Source organism: Colius striatus, chromosome 4 (genome assembly GCF_028858725.1).
Source record: "Colius striatus isolate bColStr4 chromosome 4, bColStr4.1.hap1, whole genome shotgun sequence".
Classification (NCBI taxonomy): Eukaryota; Metazoa; Chordata; class Aves; order Coliiformes; family Coliidae; genus Colius; species Colius striatus.
In genome coordinates, this window is record NC_084762.1 from 44,076,113 (window position 1) to 44,095,657 (window position 19,545).

Here is a 19,545-nt window from a genome sequence, read left to right on the forward strand (position 1 = left end):
TGGACAATAGCAAGTTTTCCTAAATTCCCAGTGGAAATGCTTTACACTTCAACTGCATGGTTTTTACCTACTGCTCTATTGTTTTATTCTATTCCTGTGACACCTGATGCATAATAAACTGTATACTCTTAGTGTCATGCTATAATTTTGCTGTTCACAACACCATCTCTCCTCTGAAACTTCACTTTGACAAGCATGTCAGAAATTGTGCAGTATTGTGAGAAGAAATGATAGCTGGTAGATGGCCAAAACTGTATTTTGTCTGATTTTCTGTATCATGAATAGTCTAATTAGGAAAAAATGGTATTTTTAAGAAGTGACATCTTCAGTTCTGAGATAAAATGGAAAAAAAATGAGGGAAACTATTTCAATTGCTGTGATAATCAAATTCTTTTGTGTCATTTCAAATATATGCATAAACATTTCCTTGCAAATCCACTTGTTAAAATTATTTCTCTCTTTTCTCCCCCTGCCTAGCACTATGACAGTAGTAATCAAGCCTGATAACTGTCCTTAGCATTCTCAGTTTAGCCAAGCCTACCACCCATTCCTGTACCATAAAATTCCAGCTTTTTGCATACTATCTTCTGTACCCTGAGAACTGAGACTTTCTAAATTACTTCAGTAATAAACTTTGATAAAGTGAAATGTTCTCACCTAAAATTGCAGTTGGCACAAATGGATCTGTCATACATCATAAGCAGGTCAATGCAGAAAAGGTAAAAAGAGAGAGAACAGTAAATGATTGATAAATGTTCCAGGGTTTTCATTCAGAAAACTACTGTAAGCAACCAGTATGTTGCTTGCATATGTATTAAATTTCTATGGCAAGAAGTATAATAACATAATTATATAAGCTTTTATTACAAAAAAGTTGATATAGGGTGTAAACCAAGGAAAAATCCATTACCTGGGTAATAAGAATTAGGCACTGTTGTGCTCAATGTGTTAGTTTTCATTGTAAATGAAGATGGTGAAGACACAGCTGCAAAGAGAAACAGAGCTTGTTAGAGACAGTAAAGTGGCTATTTAAGCTGTGACAGAGAGTATGTGATTGACTTGGTTTAGAGTCTGTCCTGTTGGGTTTGTTGCACTGGAATCAGGACCTAGGGAAAATCAGGTGTGTCTAGTGAATAAAATAGAATCTGATCAATAAAAAGAAATGTCATCAGAGAAAGCATTTTGATGAAAAATACACACCTTAAATCACAAGATTAGACTGAATACTGATGCTTTAATGCAGATATCACAATGAAAACAGGTGGTTTTGACAGAAGCTTTGATCATTAGTAAGTTTACTTAATAATGCTGTAAATACTGTATGCAACAGTAAAGCTCACTTTTTCCACTCTTTTTTCAAAAAAATTGTTCAGAGGGGTGGATAATGTGTACACAGATACTATTATGCCCTGAATATTACTTGTTTAACAATGATTTTCAGGGAGCGACACATAGACCAATGCTTGCATTGGTATTTAGTAATTTAATCATTTGTAAAACTTATGAAAAAGCCCAATGCAACAAACGAAGTTCAGTTAGTTCCATGGTATACAATGATCATGTAAATTGTCATTATAAACACAGATACATTCAACAGGTGGGAGTTAATCACAGCATTTTACAGGATGTTCAGCCAAAGAGTCATTAGAGGCTTTTAAGCAAAGTTCATTGCAAATTCAGCCTTAGTTGCTTGTCTACATAGCTCAGATTCAACTGGATCAGTGAAAGTAAGCACATTCTGGATACCTATAAACAGTCTAACAGGAATTTGTGAAACAAAAGTAGACCTGGGACAGGATCTGCTGGATGACGAGTGAAATTACTACTGGTGGCTTTCATCCATCTTTGGTTGACCTTCTGGGGCTTATAGTCACCAGCTGATGTTAAGATGGAGCTATACGAAAACTGCCTTAAATAATGATGGCAGTTATCACTTATCCCACAAATGAATGTATCTTATATTACTTTCCTTATGTCTCCTGAATTACTGGATGGTATTCCTTTTGGGTATGGATGCAGAGATCAGTTGAGGTGAGTGCTGCTGCAGCTGATAAAACTAGCTAGATACAAAATGCAGCCAAGACAACAAACTTTCACAGGAAACAGGAATGCTCTAAATTGCTTGAATACAAGATTGAATTACACAAAGATTGTTCCTACCAACTGTCAGACTGCTTCTTCTGGTGACTGCATTTCCTATGGAAAGTCTAATTAGAGGTTCTTGCCCTCAAGTGGTATAAATTACTTGCTATGCCAATAATTTCAAATTGGTTTAAGGTGTTTTACACAAAAAGGATTTTCTCCCAAGAACTCATTGGAGGTTCTTTGGTGGTTGTGACTATTCAGTATCACCACTGGAAAACTACATTGGGATGGAAGATAATGTCAGGCCTCTTTATCTCTTCACAGAAGTAAGCAATCTCATTAACTGCAATAGTATGTTCTCACCAGAAAGGCAAGTCAGATTTTGAAAGATCTATTTCAAAAGAATTTCAAAGGTAACTCAAAAGGAAATTAGCATTGCAAATTCTGAACCTAATGCTGCTGAGAGAAGTCTCACTGTATAAACCTCAGAGAGTGTTGGTACAATTGAGCTCGTCAAAGATAAGTTCTTAAGCATATTATTAATGAGTAGGAGTTGGGCCTTGTGCAGGGTTAGTACTTGAAATAAAATTCAATCTTTGACAAATTCTGAAGATGTTAAAAACAATGGTATACAAGAAAAACTGAAGTTTCTAAAGGACTACAAAAAACAGTAATTTTTTTTTGGACACAGTCATTCTCTATTTCATTCTTTTTAGCAATTATAAAACCATACTCTTTTTCCTGGTCTTTGCTTAGTGCTACCTCTCAGACAGGAGTGAGTTCTTGACTAAAATTCCAATACAGTGAACTTTGTATCTGAAATTTTATTGATTTTTTTTCAAGGTAGATCCAAGAAGGCCCAGCATTTTAGAGATACTCTTATGAAACTGTAGAACAGATAATTCCACTGAATTCTTTCTTTGCACAAGCAATAGAAAGAGCATAATAAAAAATTTAAAATAATAAGATAATTGGATCACCATTATTAAGTTATGACACTCAAAAATAAATTTTGCCTACAAAAAATATAAGTGAACAGGCGAAGCATTTGAAAGACTTGGGACAGCATGAGCGAAAGGAAACTTTTAACATAGTAGAGACTGCAGAAAGTTAAAACTACAGCTGTTTCAGTAATGTCTTTCCTCTTCTGCAGAAGAAAAGAATGGACAGAAAAAAATCTCAATTATCCTTGTTATTTTTAAAGAAGTCTATTCTTGATGTCTGTCTTGCTCATTCGAGTACACACTGTAATGTGCTGCACAGTGGGAAACTCTGGGTCCCATGGATTTTCCATGACTGAGTAATGAGGAATATTTTAAAAACCATTTGCACCTTTCTTCCGCCTTCCAAAAAGAAAAGAAAAGAAAAGACTTACATCTCCCATTTAGATTGTGCGTGTCCATGAAAGAGAAAGCTTCGTCACAGTTGGTGCCTTGCTCTGTGTAGCTTTTATCCATTGAATTCACCATCACTGTCATTTCCTGCCGTGTACTACTCAATGTCTCTTTCCGCTTTTTAGCCAATTTTCTTAAGAAATGAATGTTGAGGGGGAAAAAAAAGAAAAAACAACACTCAGTGAGCGGACATAGTCTTCATGTTGTTTAGATCAGTAATTTTTAACTGCATTATGAAGTAACACGTTTAAATTTATTTGTGCATTCCTGGAAACTGAAGTTTATTTCACGTTCATGTCTTTCAAGAGCATTGATAATAAAGAGACAGTTGCCACTGCCCTGATTTATGGTGAACAGCACATAAATCCTTGGGAACCACCACTGAATTAAAGCAGACTACTTGGATACAAAGGTGAGGTGTATCAGAGGCTACATTTGTTTAAATATATAAATAAATATTATAGATTATTTCAATGAAACTAACAAATTAGTAACAATTTTCACTTCATGTTTAGAACTCTCTGGAACTGTTTCATTGAGACACATATAATATGGCTACATCATATACTACACAGCATATAGTATGCTGTATAGTATATGTTTGATTTTCTAACATGTTGCATAAGCAAGGGACACTTTAAAATGCATTTCTAAAGACTATTTTCTGTTACCTTTGATTTCAGGAGAATTAGTCAGAGGAGATAGCTGCTTCTCAGTAGGAGTGGTCTGTTAGAGACAAGACCTTGATTCTAACATTACATTAGTGACTCATTAAGCTATAGAACTGCTTTGGATGCATACACCTCTTTCTTCCAGCTCTGTCTAAACCAAAGCCTCTGTCTCCTCCAGAGTTATGCTTAGCTACCATCACAAAACAACATGTCCAAAACTCTTGAGTTTTCCTTTAGGCCTTGCAAGATGTCTGTGATCTTTATGACAGTGAATCCCATGCCCATTTGGCTTATGGACATCTCATGCCCTGGCTTGCAATTGTGTTTTAGATCAAGTCTTTCTCTAAATCCTTGCCTACAGACTTTATTTCAATTTTCCATATTCCTTCTGGGATTCCTGTCTTCAAGGTTTTACATAGAAATAACTTTTCCACAAACTTTGATCTCCCCTTATCTATTTGATCAAGGACTTTTCCTCTCTGGAAAACATAGTGAACTGGATCATGTCCATCTGCCAGGAAGTTCCTTTGTTTCATCCAGAACTTACAGGAGCTTATCTCATATATGTTTCCTTCCAGTTCAAGAGGCCTACTGCATCAAACATAACCAACTGTGCTATCTCTTAAAGCTTTTCTCATAACTCTCATTCACTAGGAAATATTTATTCTCACAACAAGACCAAAAAAACATACTAGGATCCATTAAATTTTCAAATGAGCCCCTCAAGTTGCAAGGGAGGCGCTTTCTGTAAACCTCTCTACTGATAGATACCTCAATATTCTTTTTCAAATGACTGTCTGCAGACACATTTTGCAAAATATTGATATTACTGCTCAATATATTGGCCAGTATTGCCCGAGTCTTCCCCACACTCTCCACCTATCTACCTGTGGTCCCTTATCTTAAATCTAGTCAGTAAGTCACTTGGGCAGGAGCTATGGTTGTGTTCTGTAATGACACAGTATCAAGCTCAGCAGTAGCTTGTTCTACAACTAAAGCTGGAAAAGCATTTGAAATTAAAGTCTTGCTGTTAGAAGAAGTAGTAAGCGGAGGCATGGTACTGTGTCACTGAACACAAAAGTAATAAGGATCACATTGGCTCCTTGATAAGCTGTTGGATTGCCACTCCATTCAGGAAGGCATGTGCCCACAACTCAAAATAATTGAACCACTCTGCCTTAAAAACCATCATCATTGGTGAACAGCAAAAATAAACTACAAACTAAAGTGTTGTTTCTAATTTTAATTTAAGGAGATTAAATGGACAAACTCAAGTCTCTGATCAACACTAATGTACTTTGCAGACTTGACAACAAAAAATGGTTATTACTTCACAGTGCATAAACACAAAAGAGACTATTAGATAATCTAGACTGAACTCTTATATCAGAGACAGTAAAATTTTACTCCAGAATAAAACTGCATGAACAACCTAATGGAAGTCCTCTATAAGGACAGGCTTATCAAAGTGGTAACATGAAATGGATGTATTTTTTGCTCTTTCTACCCTTAGCTCAGATGGCAACAAACTAAGTCACGTCACTCTTCTGACGCTCTTCAGCTTTAAGCTGAAAGTAAATACAGCTGCTCCCACCATCTGCTAATCACTGGGCAATTCTCAGCTGGGTTGTATGCGAACCAGAACGTGAACAGTGATGACAACAGAACCCAGTGTGGTCACTCAAACTTCATCTGTAAGGCACATATCATACTTATTTACATCATGGCTATGCAGACCATAGAAAGGTACTTCAGGACAATTCAGCATTAGTGCAACACTTCAGGAAGACATGCAGAAGCAGCTTTTCTTTACAAGACTTCCCTCTTTTCAATATGGAATCTGTAGCTTCTCTTTAACTAGCTGTCAATCCAATTAAACATCTAGACACTGCATGCTCACTAAAGCCAGCAAACTGCAGTATACAGAGATCTTCCCCCTGCTCATCAGTGGACTTGTGTGTACTATCTCCATTCACAAAACCTTTAATCACTGTCAATCTCTACAAGCTCAGCCCTTTCTTCAAGAACTCTTGCATGCAAACAATGCGCTGGTGAACAGGTAACAGCTCTTCCTTAAGCATTTTTTAAAGAATAGTTTCTAAGAGAATTGCCCTGGGGAGCACTGTAGTGATACTGATGCATATCTGAAAATCCACACTGTGATGTAAGTGTAAAAATAAATGTAAAATATATGATACCAGTTAGTCAGTGAGATAACAGAAAAACCCCATACTGTGTAAATTGCACATCTCAAGCATCTGCTGTTACAGGGAATATCCTTTATTTTACAGTAAAAATTGTATCCTTCCAAAAGAAAAGCAGAGTTCTTTCTTACTACACCAACAACATGAAGCTCAAATTTTAGAAAAAGTCATCTAATTTTTGTAAAGAAATTAGCATTTTCTCATTTCCTTCATTTTTGGTTTTGGTTCCATAATTAAGCTATAGCAGATTGTTTCTATGACAGTAACAACTATACAGTACTTCTCAATCTGAATCTAATTCTGGAAATAGGTCTTGTGAGAAAAGTTCAAATCTGAAACAACTGTTACAGGAAGAGTGCAATACCAGCCAGACGTTTGCACTGTGAACAAAAACACCCACTGGACGTAGCCAAGTAAACTTTAGCCGAATATAGCATATTTTACATCTGCAGTTTTCAGATATTTCTAAAAGTGTTGCAGTGCTGCAGTCTCTGTAACTCATCCATTCCTCAGATCTCTAGATCCCTGGGAGGCTCTAAGCTATACAAGATTTAAGAAACTCGTAAAATCATGGTACTTCACGTCACCATTACCACTCAAGCTCTTAGATTTGAAGTAAATTTAGGGGGAAAAAAGACTGAAACATTTGACCATCTTCACTCAAAAGAAGCTCGCATTAGGATTACCTAGGATGAAATTCTTTATGTAATGAAAGCAAAAATGATCAGCTTGTCATACAACTAGTGTTACCATTACTACATGAGGAAAGACAATATACTGTAACAGTCTCAGAGAAAAAGGAGCCTGACATTCAGAACAATCTCAAGACTAGCTAGCAACTTTGGTATTTTAAGGCACAAGAAATTGTAAGAAATGATCCAATTTAATAATAAAGATAAAATGCAGAGCAGATGACATACAGAATTCCCTCAAAAAACTGTGTGGGATTTTGGGTATTATTTACTCTGTTCTGTTAGAAATAGGAATAAAATCAGCCTAGAAAATTAATAAGCTAAGGGCTTCATCACAATCTGCCCCCATTTTTATCTGCCACCATAAAACACTTAAATGCTACATCTTCTCCTGTACAATCCCTTCAAGGATCACTTTGTAAAACCTCTTCAAGCCCAACTCAATACCTTTCTAAAAATTTTGCTTCACTCATTTCTTGCTCTAACTCTCCAAAAAACCAATGACAAAAACAATGAAGTTGCTGATACATTATCAGCTTCTATTTGATTAATTTTCCATCTACCTACATTTACATCTACTTATATCCATTTTCTCTGTCCTGTCTTGACTTAAAAAACACTTTTGGACCTACCTTGCTTTTTCTTTCCTGTTCATAAGGTACTAAGCATGAGGCACAATGGGACACTACCATAGTGAAAAGAATGTAATAGCAGTAAAAGTGAAAAAAAAAAAGGTGACCCAGGCTGATAATGGGAATCAACTCAGGCTATGAAAGAAATGTGCCTTCCATTTCAATTGAGAAACAGTGACAAAAGTGTATTTATTTGAAGCAAGCAAAGGCACTCATTTTCCTCTTCTCAAAGGAGAGTGGTACTTTCCTTTTTTTTGTACCAGTAAGCCTCCTTTCTTCAAAGTAAAAAAAGGAGAAACAAGATATTTACAAACACAGCGAGACAAAGTTTGTAATAGTATTGCTAAAGAAATTGGGATGATTTTTTTTCCCTTTAAATAATTCAATGAACTATCACACTTACTGCAACTTAGGATAAAATAGCTTCTTCTTATATACATATTGTTTCAAATTTTACTTCTCTATTTGTGGACAGGTCACTTAAATGGTTCTGACAAAGAAAGGACTGGGGCCCTTAATGCAACTGCCTGGTGTGGCACACTTGTCGATACTAAAGCTTTTAACAGTTTGCTCACCACAGCCCTGAAAGAATCTAAACTATAATCAGAAATATCCTTTAGTAAAATAATAGCAAGTTTAAAAGATAGAACTAAATGGTCATTTTTTTCACAACAGAAATTACTAGTGAGTATCCTAAAAAAGTGCATGTTGAGATTTGTACTATTCACCAGGTATGCACTGATCTAGAAAAGGGGTGAACAATGTTGTCCACAATGTTTTGAACAACATACAATTTTTACTTGGTAGTAAAAATTAGAAATTGTGTTAAAAAGTTACAAATTTATCTCATGGGGCAGAGTGACTAGACATTCACTTAAGATCAAATTCAGTGTTGACAGACATAAATTCACACATATGGAAAAAAAAAAATCCCAACTATATATACACACAATGTTGAGTGTAAATGAGTTCATAAACAACAGAATAAAGAAATGTAGTAGTTATTGATTCTCTGAAGACAAAATTTCAGTGCTTTGTATAATCAAAAAGGCAAAACCAAGTCAGACATTCTTAGGTAAGGAATAGAGAACAAAATGGAAAATGACAATCAATAGTATAAAGCTATGGAGATCTCACATCTTTGAACATCACATACAGTTCTGCCATCTGCCTATGCAAAAAATATTTTTTCAAACTAGAGAACATAAACAGAGAGATGATGGGAAGATCAAAGGAACAGATTCTACTAGAAGAGCAGTGGACCTTATATAAACAGTTCCCAGTTTAAAAAAGAGGAAGTTGAACTGGGAATACAATAAAAGTATATATGAAAAAGAAAAGCATGGAGAAAACTAAGAAATCAAGTAGGAACTACTGTTTCTCAAGAATGTGAGAACCAGAACCAGAGGGTATACAGATATTTTTTTAAATATAAAAATAAATACTTTCACACAAACCAGATAATTATGGAATACATCACCACAGGACTCCAGAGATACCAGAAAAATTGATTAAGGGCTGAGCAGTGCATGGTGAATGTATTACCTTATCTTCGCTCTGTCCTCTTCACTCTGTTCCTGTACTTATCTAAAGGTTTGTCACTGGCCATTGCCAAAGACATGATGTTAACTCTGGTGGACTTTTAACACAAAATATTAAAATTCCTTGCCCAGATTATGCAAGAAACAGGACATAAATACCTTATTTGCTTTTATATCACTTAAGAATTACTCACCTTTTAGCATTGTTTAGGCTATTTACGATATGCCAGGCAGGATTAATTGAGAAATTAATTACTTTGCTCAAATATTTTGACTATGTTACTCTAAAAGAACACTCATAATTATTTTGGGGAAAATGCTTTAATCTGAAATTATTAATGAGCATCAACGACGACAATCAGTCTGGAGATGTACTTTAATAAAATGTCCCCATTAAAAGTATAGAAGAAAGTCTGCAAATGTGACTGACTCAATCCCTGGTTTTTATGTTTCTATACATTTTTCATACTGAAGTTGTAATTATTTTGCCCTTAACAACAAAACAGTCCTTGTCAATAACTGGGATTGTTTTCCTGTCTTAAGGAATGGGCAGACACAAAACCACATATTACTACACATCATTGTGAGACTTATATGGGTACAACAGAGTTCTGGTTTCATCTACCATCTCTGGTTTGCAATAGCACATTTTTGGTAACATTTTTATTATTTTAAGTTACATTAGAAAATTCAAAATATTGCTTTTTATTTTTTAGGATATTCTTTTAGAGCACACCTTGGTTCTCCAATGCCTCATCTGTATTTTTTGTGTTACTTTTAATTGTTAAAAAGTCCTCGAAGAAGACAAATTTTAGGAACCTGAATATGTAATCCAATTCAGCCAAAATGGTAAATTTCTTTAGGTGTTATTACAGAACTATCATTATAAATAATTAACACTTTTATTCTTTATGTTTCTTATCAAAACAGTAACACTCTGCACGGAATCCTTTCTATCTCCCCTGAATGGACTGAGATATAAATATGAAGCAACTGAAATCAAGTGAGGAAGCGAAATGGAAATAGTATGACATTAGTGACAGTGAAGTTCTGCTCATAGCAAACTTCTGTCATTCAATTTCACATTTATCTGCTTTATATTGAAAAGTAATATGCTCAAGAATGCAATTTCACAGTGACATTAAACTGTGTACTGTCGACAGTCTATCAGACAGGAGATGAAGTTAGGAGAAATATTTTTAAATGCACTACATTTTGCAGCAAGAACTAGTGAACACTTAATAAAATGTTTTACAAGTTGTCCCCACTTCACGAACTAGCATTTCTAAAGAACAACCACAGGAAAAGTACTTGTCAAGAGAATTCAAAAAGAAAAAGGTAGGTAGGATTCCACTTGTTCCTTGCTTAGAATCTCTCAGTATGCAAGCCTGTATTAGATTATAAAATTATTCTTTGTCCTAAGAAGTTCAACGTATATCTTGTATTGACATCACAACAAAGTAAAGCTACAACACGGAGGACCAATATAGAGATTACAAATATTTGACTACAGCCAAGCGTGTACAAGCTGTTTTACTTGACTTTACAAAGGGGTGGTTTATTATAATTTCTTTTAGGTACTTTCTCTTTGCTTTAATTATCAACTTGCTGCTTCAGCACAAGTGTTAAGATGGTTCATTTCATATTTATCGTGCTCTTGCATTCTCTGGTAAAGACAAAAGAATGCTATGATGCTGCACTGAAAACAGTGTTCCTGATACCACAGGACTTCATTTCTCTCCCTTCATTCACCGTGGCTTTCACTTTTACTACAGAGACATTAGAAGCACTTTCAGTAACACCAAAATCGGTACTGGGAGGCCTAGGCATCCCAATACTGCCACGACTGGCTAGAAAGGAGAATGGGAAAGGAGTACAATTAAAAGGGGGGTGGTGGTGGAAGAATTAATTGAACTTACAGGGTTACAAGAATGAAGACGGTGATTAATAAAAATGATTCTAATTTATACCAGCATAAAGAAACTGTTTTTTTATTTGGTGTTTTACTCATTGCATATTAGAACTTCAATGGTCTTCTTACACTTTCTTGTTACTAGTAGATTTGCTCATTAGCATCCCATGAGATCAAGGCAAAAGAAAGGTTATTTGACTACCTCTCATTTTCAGAATATTAGGGGTAACTCACAGGTAATTTATGGCATGATTTAAGAAACAGTGGATCAGAAAAGAGAGGACAAAAATATGAGGGGGAATGGGAAATCAGAAGGAAAAGATGATGGAAAACTAAGGTACAGCTGCAGTCATAGACACACAGCTCATCTACTCTTGCTGCAAAGTATTCTGTCTTGAATCCAGCAATTAGCTTGAATTAGCAATTTGAAGGATTATTGACTTCAACATAATCCCCAACTGTGCCCTTTCTTTGGAACAGTCCTATACATGAGATGTATGGTCATAACCAATACTGGATAATACTAGCAATATTGTGTACAGTTAAATAATTAAATAAGATGATAATTATAGGTTCTCCTTAGTTACTTATTTGATTTTTAAATCTTTTTTTTTAAGCTGTATGTATTAAACCACCTTTGTAACTTCAGAAGCAAAGATTCTGTAAATATTTTTATCAATAAAGCTTTTTCATTATAAAGCTAGTTATACTAATATTGAACTGCATAATGAGAAAGTGACAATTTTCCATGAAAAACTAAATTGTATTTTTAACTTCTAATATGGCATTAATAATGTATATGTTGTGATTTTAATGAAGATTAAATGTTCAATTTTCCATCATGTTTGATTTATATTAATTTCTGCTACATTAATTGTACATAAATGTAAAATGGCATTACAGTACTTTACATGCTTTCTGTTACACTATTTCAACTTTATTGAAAGGAAGTATTTGACATTTCAGAAGAGATCCTTTTCAGAAACGCATGATCAGAGGAAAATGTCACATCTGACCTTCCCTTTTGCCTGAATCTACTTTTTTTTCCTCATAAAAAGTAATTTAATTTTCTTAGCTAATTCTGTTAAGATGGGAAATGAAAATTTATTTGTTAGCATATATGCCATTTTACTTCTGTATAGTGAAGAAGAATACCTGCGTTCTTTTGTATGCAAATGAATACACATACCTGACTTCATTTCAAGAGATAAAAGAAACAATTTGGATGAATGAAAGATGTGTATGTCATATTGGGCTCACGAAGATATATATTTCTTTCATAGCACTATATAGATGGGTATTAAAGACTGCACATGGTACAAGAATACCGTGTTTATAATACATTTTAAAAGACATATTTTGCATTTGACATTGCAAGTCTTCCTCTTTGTCTCAATGGCTTTTCTTTTTCCCCATCATTTTATCACATGATCTGAATAAAGTACTAAACAGACAATACTGGGGCCTACTCAGAAGGAGGTAGCTGAGTGATGTGTAGTGCCAGACAACATGAACATGAAAGCTTTTCACAGCAATACATTCACGATAGATTTTGAAAATCTCTTCCTGAAACTAATTATCATTTTAGAAAAGGCTGGCTAATGATGAAAGAAAACATCTTCTTATCCCATAGCTGCCAGTTTTAAGTAAAGCTTTAAACTCCCAGAGGTGTTATGCACTGTAGGTGCCGAGAACCTCTCTGCTTTCACAAACTGAGACAAGAGGCAGTGTAATATTTGCCCTGGAATGACTTTCCCCACACCTAATTTTCACCACATTTTCAGAGATGTTCTCAGCATGAGGAATTACAGAGCTGTATGGCAGATGTATCTATTACATGCAAGTTTAATCATTTCTCTCTGTCCACTAGCCTCTCGGAGATTTGCTTCGATACTTTCAACTTTTTAAGCATGGCCAGGTAAATGTCTGTCTTTAAAAGCAGATCTGCCACATAAATGTTACTTTCCACAAACAGAAAATCCCTGGCCCCACAGTGCATCGCTACCTGAAGCTGAGCTGGGTATTGGGCAGGTATTATTCTACATGAAATAACTTTCACTATGGGGTTATAAAGTTTGTCTTCTAAGTCCCAGCAGAGGAAACATATTCCCAGATTTCTACAGAGTCTAAGAAGTTTCTTCTAGGTTTGCATAGGCTCAAGTTAATACAAAGCAATAATAACTGTGACAGTTTTAAATATACAAAATATTTTTCCCCTCAAAGTGTTTAGGTCTCTGCATAGATCTCTCTCACTTCACAGAAACTAAGGTATTTGGCTTTATCATCATAAGGACATAAAATACAGTAAAAATAAATGGTTTAAAGTTCTCAAAACTTTCCTCAAAGGCATTATCTTTAGCAAATTTGCCATTTAAATGCATAGAAATATATTGTATGTGTCGTGTATATATTATATACGTGCATGTATATATGTAAATATATAACTAAACATACATAGTGGTGTAGTGCAGAACCAAAAGCAAAGGTTTTGATAAGCTTAATCTGACTCATTCATCATCTGTCGCTCCCCAGTAATTGAATACAAAAGAGCTAGAGGCTTTAGTGATGAAAAATTCCATTGTATTAGTACAGATGTTCAGGTAAACAGATAAGCATTCTGATCCAACTCCTTTGTTAAACCTCAGTGAGAAGTACTTCTTCAGTTTCTGAGTATATTGCCTTCTGTGCAAGACAGTGTTCCTTGCTCACACTGACTTTTGAACCACAGTCATATACTTCCTTGTACAGCTTGTACAATGTATTTGTTAGTGCTGGTACTGAGCATTCACAAACCTGCACATGGTTTTTTCTGCACTACCTACACTCCATCTCCATCATGTGCCTCTCACCTTTTCAAGTAGCTCCTGCTTTCAAGACTTTTGTTACTATCCAGTGCACCTCAGCAGTTCAAAATATCCAACTGCATAAGGTTTTAATCAGCCTTTTAGAGAAGTCTATCTTCCTTCTCTTCCACAAGAGACAAAAGTCACTGACTAAAAACTCAGAATAGGCAATACTCAGTCATGTAAGAAAGAAACTCATTTTTTCCTAAGAGGCTGCTGAAATTGGGCCATCCCCTTAAGGGGAGAATAACTAGCGGGATGCATGAAGATATACTGAGAGCAAAATATTCTTGGTAGTGCACTAATTTAATACCACTCTGTGCTCACTGAGGGAAGGAAGGCACTAAGCAGTGACTCTTTAACAGCATGTAGCTCTTAAACCATTCAAGTCCTCTCCCAAGCCATGGGTGTATCCTTTTAGCAGTGGAAGCGTGGTGGCTACAGGTCGCTACTTCCTACAGGAGGAAGTATACTATTTAATCAGTCAAAGATGTGGCTGCACTCTGAATTTGATCTTACTCCATGAAGAAGAATGGGGCTTCTGGTAGCAATTGTCATCTGTCCCCCTTTCCAAACAGTTAATGAAGTTGTTCAGCCCCCCTTCTCATGAAGTATGTGTTCTGTGATGGGGTCCTGTATTCGACAGCTCATAGTGAACAGGGTAATAAGAGGCTTATATGGCAAGCACAGGGGCTCTTTATACCACAGTGGAAAGGGCAGTTTATGCAGACAGATACCATGGTGGCTTTAGGTGAGAACGTTTCAAATAGATGTATTTAGACTGCTTCATTTCCAATTCTGGCAAACCCAAACCTATTAACACCAAGGCTTTCTTAATTAAAAGACATGAGAAAGGTGTCAAGAAAAGCTTCTCTAATTCTTTCTAATACCGTTTCAACTGAAAAAAAGATCAGTGTTATAGCCACAATAACATTTGAAAAGAATGTTAATTAATTCCATATAATACAGGATTTTCACTGAGAGCTTTGCCACCCACAAGCAGCATAATAATCCACAGGCTGAGGAATCAAAATTTTTGCATGGAACCACACTACCTTTAACTCTACACCTCTGTCATAGAAACACAAAGAGAAAATTAATGCCTTGTACTTTTTTCTCTAATTCTAAATTCTGAGAAAATATACTTTTAAAGACTGAAAGACATCTTTTATCCCCTGAAAAGGAAAGATCTGAAACTTCTGAACAGTGTACATGGTGAGCAAATAGAATAAAAGCTATAAACAATATCATAGCCTTTACCCTGATGTAATCATGCCTTACATGAATACTATAGACGTTAACATGAGTTGCTAGGCACTGTGCTGTTCTTCAAAAGACAACAAACCCAAACAACTAAAATGCTACTACATCATTAAAAATATCAGCCAGTTGGAATTTGCAATTTTAACAGTAATGATAGATGCTGTTCTTACAATACACAGTCCAGTACTTAAAATATATTAGACTATTACAGTTTACACTAGCGACATTAGTACAGTAAGTTTATCGAGTTCAGACACTATCTGAAGTGTTGCAGGGAGGCGGCAGTGAAGCCAGAAACAGAACTAACAGCCTTTCATGTTTAAAATAACAAACTACTCCTTCACAACCCTGTAGTAATAACAAACAACAAAAAAATTTCAGAGATATAGTGTGGTAATTCTAAGATTAACTTTCCAACTGATTATTTACAGAAAAAGGACATAAACTGTGACAGCTGCAAGGAAAACTGCACTTTCTTCATTAAATAACCCACAAAACAACACAACAGAATTTGATAATGAGGAAAGCAGTACTTCTATAGCAAAACTTAAAAACTATTCTGCACTCTTGAACAATTTAATGGCAAATAATATCCTTTATATGAGTTTACTGAATAATAGAGCTAGCACAGAATTCTCTGTATTGTAAAGCTCCACATTATTTGGCAGATGGTACTTGATAGGGAGTGTCTTAATGCCTGTAACAAACTGCAGGTTAGGTCAGGTTACAGGTCTATGTAGGAGTCCCATTAAGAGAAATTAGAGGGAGAGGTTAGCAGGATATTGACTTGCAAGACATCACTACCAGCAAGATTTGGGAATACCTGGTTAATTTATCCTTTGAGAGAAACTGCTGAAGTATGTTACTACACTTAAAAAAAATTGCAGTGAGTAGGAATCCTTCTAAAACAATACAGGATTTACTGTAGAACAGGTTCTTTTAATGTTTTGGCACAAGTAGTATATTTTCTCCTGTATTAGGGTAAGTATTAATAATACATTAATTATGCAAAAGCACCTGAAAATATCTATGGTGTGATCCCTTTCTAGAGCTAAAAAACATGAGTGCACAATTATGAATACAACACATTCATAAACTAGAACACGGCCATTTCTCTTCAACATACTGTTTGACTCAAATTCAAACAATTTAATGATCAGATGTCAAATAAATGTCTTAACTACATTGACATTTCCTAGCCTATCTAGACAACTTGTTAAAAACTTGTATCTCTCAAAGGAAATTACAGTTTCTTTACAGTTTCCTTCAGTGGACAGTTAAGTGAACAAGGTCTTCAGAACAGTGTGTTCCACTCTTTCAAGGAAATAATGGGCTTTTCTTTGCTAACTTTGACTTGTGCAGGATGAAATGTAAAAACAGGATCTCTAGTATAGCCATGAAACTTAGTAAACTGAGCAATGGAATCCTCTTAATGAAAAATGACCAAAGTGCCGTACCATGGGTACTTAGAACAGCTCTATATTGAACTCCAAGTCATTGCAAAGGATGTCATAACCCTCCGTTGAGGGGTAAGTTTTAACAATCACTAGTAACATTTAAGCTTACAAGCACTGGATAAAAAAATAGTATGGGGCTCGTTTCTTGTAACTTGAAAACAGGTGAGTGGAGATCTCTGCAATTAATTAGGGACACATGTTTACTATTTAAATAGTGTCTTCCTTCAATACTTTGCAACATTATAAATAACTGTAACTAAATAAAAATGGGCAGTGACATTGTAATAATATTTTTACATAGGTGAATTACAGGTGAGGACACTCAAGTTGACTTTAGATGAGAAGTTATGGTAACAAGAAGATAAATAAAAAAGGGTTTTCCCAAAATCCAGACTCAGAAATGCCTGGTTTGGACATTTAGACATAAGTTTGGGTAGAATTTTAAACAGCAGTAGAACCGTATTTCCCCTACTAGGACAGCTAATTTCAGAAATTAGGTGAAGTTTTTCAAGTACTGCCATTTGTAGTTAAAACTGAAAAACAAGGCTCACTCTGCCAGAAGCAGACAGAAATGTTTGCATTTTTTGGAATACCTTTTTTACACACCAAAATAGCATATGGACAGGGACACATGTAGGGACATGGTTTAGTTTAGTGATGGGCTTGGTGGTGTGAGGTTAGAGGTTGCACTCGATGATCTTAAAGGTCTTTTCCAATCGTAACAATTCTATGATTGTATGAGTCTATTAATATTTTGTGGCCTGCATCTGAAAAGGACATCTCATCTCCCCACTGCAGTCCCAGCCTGAGTTTGTCTCTTCCACTTTTTTCATTCTTTTTTTTTCATTAATCTACAAAGTTTGTGTTCCTACACAATGTAAGATTTTCGTACTATTTTTCCACTTTGTTATGGTTCCTTTCACCTGAGGAGTTTTAAATATTTCACGGAGTATTACTAATTAAAACTTAAATCATTCTATGTGATGTAAGGGAACAAACAGAAACTACTTCACTCATCAGTGAAATGGATCTTGGAAGGAAGTTAGTAGTAGGGTGAGAGCAGTCTTACGCTTTACGTAGAAGATGGAGAAGACTATTGCATTCAGCTGACAGACGAAAGGGCTTCAACCAGATGAATGCTATTACCTAAATGGAGGGTTGGTCCAGAAAATGGAAGCTTTACATTTTTAAATAACTTTATTCATGAGCAGTACAACTAATGGAGTTGAGCTTTCTATGGATTAACATCATGGGTTTCCTAGTATTGTGCTCTCAGCAATCCTTTGAGTCTCCAGTTCCTGCTTCCCAGCATTTCCTATCTACCACTACTATCTGTGTAACTAGCTAAGTAGCATTGTTTACTAAACGGCAACAAGACTAAAAACAGGATAAAAGTTTTAATATCTCCAAGTATCTGTAACTTCCCCTTTTAAGACAATCCAACAGACTGGCAGAATGGCTCTCAGAATTGTACCTGCACAATGACTCAAAACAAACTTGTGGCTTACAACTTAGATAAGAATGTAAAGTCAAGTTTAAACATAACTTAAGCTCGATTCCAGAATGTATCTAAAAGTGATGAACTTTAAGCAATCATGTAGTGACAAGGTTTATGGCAGTTATGGACCACTCTCACTGACAGACTGGGAGCTAATCATATCTTGCTGCATTTATTAGTTTATTCCCCCTGTCCAATGCATCTCTCTTGTTGACCTTTTATGTCTGGTGTTTTGGACTTCAGGTTCAGCAGTGTTGAGACCTTCACTGATTAGATGAACATCTAATTTGAACACCTAATGTGAAAGGGTGATGTGGAATAGCTAGGAATATTTTTCAACTAAATAACAAGAGGCAAAAATACCACAATAGAATATGAGGTAAGCTCAGTGCCCTCTGGAACTCCTCATCACTATCCAAGGTCTCAAAATGGAAGCCAGAGATACTAATATATTGTAGGATTTATATTTACTTGCAATATAAATTAGATGGAAATAATCTGACCCTAATGACTTTAGTAAGGCATAATCTGGTTCACAAAATCAAACATGTTTTAAATTTTTCCAGTCAGGGACAGGCTAATGAGTCAGCTCTTAACTGCTATAAGTAGTTTGGTGCTAAAAGTGGTTTGGGGCACAGAGAGATAGGCAGACATATTAATTATGTTTTTATTTAGGCACCGGTCACCACACTTTTAATCACCAAGTAAATCACCATTGACCGGCTTAGGCGCGCATGCCACATCAGTGCTTCTGTGCTACTAAACCAGGTTGTAAAGAAACAGGCAGAGTAACTCCCGGTAATTACATTCAAAGAACTATTTTGCATGCATAACCACATCTGAAGTATTTTGATATGTTTCTTGGAAATAATGCATTTTATTACCCGCAGGTACTGCCAACACCACACAAGTCGACACACAAAGAAGCATGAGGTAAAAATAATAATTAAAAAAACCCTGAAACTGCTCAGTTTTTTCTTCACTATGTGCCATTATGACACTGTCTTTCTACTGGTTTCAGAAAGAAAAAGAAGGGGTGTAATGGTTAATCTACTGTTTATTCAAAACCACCAACAGAAGTTAATAGACAGTTATAAACTAATTGAGTGCGTCTGTAGTGCTATCTCCTCATTCATCTCGCTTATTCAATTTAGCTCTGTTAGTGTTCCATATGGTACGGTGCCCCTGCTGCTAAGAACAGTCATTCATTGCAAAAAAATACCCCTGTAACAACAGGAAGCTAATAGTTTAACTGTTCCTCTAAATTTGTTTGACAAAACTGACATTTAGTACGCCACCTCACGTTGTCAGTGATCTGCAATTTACCCTTAGGCAGGCAGTGGATGCTCATTT

The 19,545-nt window shown here is 35.5% G+C and overlaps 1 protein-coding gene across 7 annotated transcripts in view; it reads right to left on the reverse strand.

Moving 5' to 3' along the window:
- The window catches only part of PTPRM (protein tyrosine phosphatase receptor type M), a 485,902-nt gene that overhangs the window by 98,247 nt on the left and 368,110 nt on the right, over positions 1-19,545 (reverse strand). For 2 of the 7 annotated variants that reach the window (XM_061994836.1, XM_061994838.1), the window contains 3 exons: positions 3,461-3,612; positions 911-985; positions 658-684 (listed from right to left, as the gene is read on the reverse strand). In XM_061994836.1, coding sequence (XP_061850820.1) covers positions 658-684; positions 911-985; positions 3,461-3,612 — 254 coding nt within the window. The remainder of the gene's footprint in view (positions 1-657; positions 685-910; positions 986-3,460; positions 3,613-19,545) is intronic. The other 5 variants (XM_061994837.1, XM_061994839.1, XM_061994842.1 and 2 more) reach the window with 3 other exon arrangements.